General features: G+C 48.0%; 1 protein-coding gene across 4 annotated transcripts in view; it reads right to left on the reverse strand.

Annotated features, from left to right (window-relative positions):
* usp6nl (USP6 N-terminal like) overlaps window positions 1–2640 on the reverse strand; it is a 46299-nt gene that overhangs the window by 30156 nt on the left and 13503 nt on the right. The window contains exon 1 of one of the 4 annotated variants that reach the window (XM_056578198.1): window positions 1865–2395. The exons of the other annotated variants lie outside the window; for them this stretch is intronic. Within the exon in view, the coding sequence (XP_056434173.1) occupies window positions 1865–1919 (55 nt within the window). The 5' untranslated portion in view covers window positions 1920–2395. Of the gene's footprint in view, window positions 1–1864; window positions 2396–2640 lie in introns of those variants that run through there. 4 annotated transcript variants of the gene reach the window in all.

The raw sequence follows: 2640 nt of genomic DNA on the forward strand, positions 1-2640 counted from the left end.
CAACCTCATCTAAGTTCCTCCTACTCCCTCAGATCCTCTTCCTCCATACACCCGTCTGTCGCCTCAGCCCGTCTCACCACCATGGAGCACAGAGCATTCAGCTGCTCTGCTCCCCGTCTCTGGAGGTCATGACCACCCCAACTCAGAAACATCGATTCATTCCCCCATTTCAAATCACAACTCAAAACACATCTGTTTAAAACTGCTTATTTCACCTGATGCCATTACTATGTCTCTTACTATTATTATGGTATTATTATTTATTTATTCTCTTTATCTTATTGTTGTTTCTTTTGAATGACTTTTGTGTACCTTTGTACGGTGTCCTTGAGTGTCGAGAAAGTCGCCTTCAAATAAAATGTATTATTACTATTATGATGGGAGGAACAATGTTAACAATGTTAATAGTAACAGTGCAGACTGATTGGGGGGAAGAATGCACTTCCTGTAGTTAGTTATTCAGAGTCAACTTCCCTCGTTTTCAGCCATACCCCCTCAGCTACAACGAGTGGACAATGTGAGCCAACACCAGACACACAAACAAACACAGCATGCATGGACATGCACACACACACACAAATGCATGCACATGGCGTACACACACACAGATTATTTCTCCTACGGAGCGGCCACCAGCTGAGGACACACACACACACACACCACACACACATTCAATAAGGGGTCTTTTGATTTGATTTCCAGTGCTGTTGAAAGGTCCACCAAGTCTGCTTGGCAGTGAAGTTAATGGTGTGATGAAGCTTCAGGATGTGAGGGAGCTGAACCACTCTTGTTCCTCTCTCTCTCTCTCTCTCTCTGGTGGTCTTGCTCAGAATACGCTCAGGGAAATAAAACTCAACAACGACTAGATTTCAACACACAATAGCCTATGATGCAAGTCCCCCCTCCCGAGGAACAATACTGGTTATAGTGGTAGTCTTTCGGCGAACAGGCACACACGCACGCTCGTTCTTATGCATCTATTTTTTAGAAAATATCTGAATGCAAAATTCTCCGAGCAAAAAAATGCTATACTTTTCTCCTCACGCACTCAAGCACACGCACATTCACACTCAGACTCACACACACAGACCATGAGTGATGTCACCGCTCCCCATTCAAACAACAACAACAACAACAACAACACGTAAACAGCGCGACTAACCCTGCGTGTGTGAGTGACTCCGCCGGGCCCAGCGTGTCATTAGAAGCAATTCACTCCGCGTCCACAACAATCATCCGCTCTCCCAGAGAGCCTCTTAAGCGCTGCACTTCACACCGGCCGACCAACCGGGCAACCGGACAACGCCATGTGACTCACGAGGGGTGACTCACTGTGGCGGCCATTCATCAAACATTTAAAAACACAGAGGGGAGAACGCGACGAACAACTGATATAGAAGACGCACAAACAGAGTCAACGTGTGTGTGTGTGTGTGTGTGTGTGTGTGTGTGTGTGTGTGTGTGTGTGTGTGTGTGTGTGTGTGTGTGTGTGTGTGTGTGTGTGTGTGTGTGTGTGCGCGCGTTTAACTCAAAACGGGGAACTCAAAATCAATACAAACAATAGTCAATAGTCGAGTTCCTTTAATACAATCTGCCTACAAACTAGAATCCAACTGGTGGTCAACTAAATCCACCAGTATGACACTCCACAGTTCAGCCCAGTTCAGCCCAGTTCAACCAGCCCTCCATATATATTAAAAACAGAAAGCAAAGTGGGCAGGTGGCCCTCCCTGAAGTCCGAACAAACGGCTCCGCCGCCAAACGTACAAAAAGCAATACTCTGCTGTTTATTGCGCTGGGAATCGGAGGACCCCTCGGCATGATTGTTCCCTTTATTTATTCACCGTGAGATCCTTTTCTTTACCTCTTTTCAGCCTGACGAGCGGATGCGCCGGGTCGCCCAGAACTTTGGTCCGCATGAGTTTCGCGGCTCACGGAAAGCTGCTTCGTCACGGACGGGATGGGGGAACCATCAGTCCCACCCGAGGTTGGACCGTAAACACGGGCCCACGGACCAGAACTCAGGACGGAGCCGCGCTGCGTGCGATGTCTAACGCTGCATTACTGAAGCGGAACCGAGGGTGTCTCTCCCTGGTGCCCCTCGATGACACACAAGCGCGAGGGAGAGAGACAGATAGGGTATTGGAGGGAGATAAACAAAGAGAGAGAGCGAGATTGAGCGAGAGCGAGAGAGAGAAGTGAGATAAGTTGTGTGTCAGTGTCAAGGGCTCTTTGCAGTAACAATGCTTCCGTTTGTCAAACCCAATTCAGAACAGAGGCAGAGAGAAAAACAAGATGGGGAGGGTGAGAAGATGTGTGTATGTGTGTCTGACAGAGATAAATAGACGCAGAGAACTACAGAGATACAGAAAGCTACAGAGAGAGAGAGAGAGACGTAAAGCTACACGCAGACATCAAAAGAGAGAGACAGATTGAGGCAGAGAGAGGCAGAGAGAGACAGAGACTGAGAGGAAGGGAGAGAGAGAGACTAGACCACGTTGACTTCAGGAGCCAGGCTGTCCCACTCACAACATTCCACACCCAAACACAAACAAAACAACAACAGGCCCCATTGAAGACATCAGAAAGAACAGAGTGAGAGTGAGAGTGAGAGTGAGAGTGAGAGAGAGAGAGAGACAG

The sequence above is a fragment of the Gadus chalcogrammus genome, chromosome 19 (genome assembly GCF_026213295.1).
Source record: "Gadus chalcogrammus isolate NIFS_2021 chromosome 19, NIFS_Gcha_1.0, whole genome shotgun sequence".
Taxonomy (NCBI): domain Eukaryota; kingdom Metazoa; phylum Chordata; class Actinopteri; order Gadiformes; family Gadidae; genus Gadus; species Gadus chalcogrammus.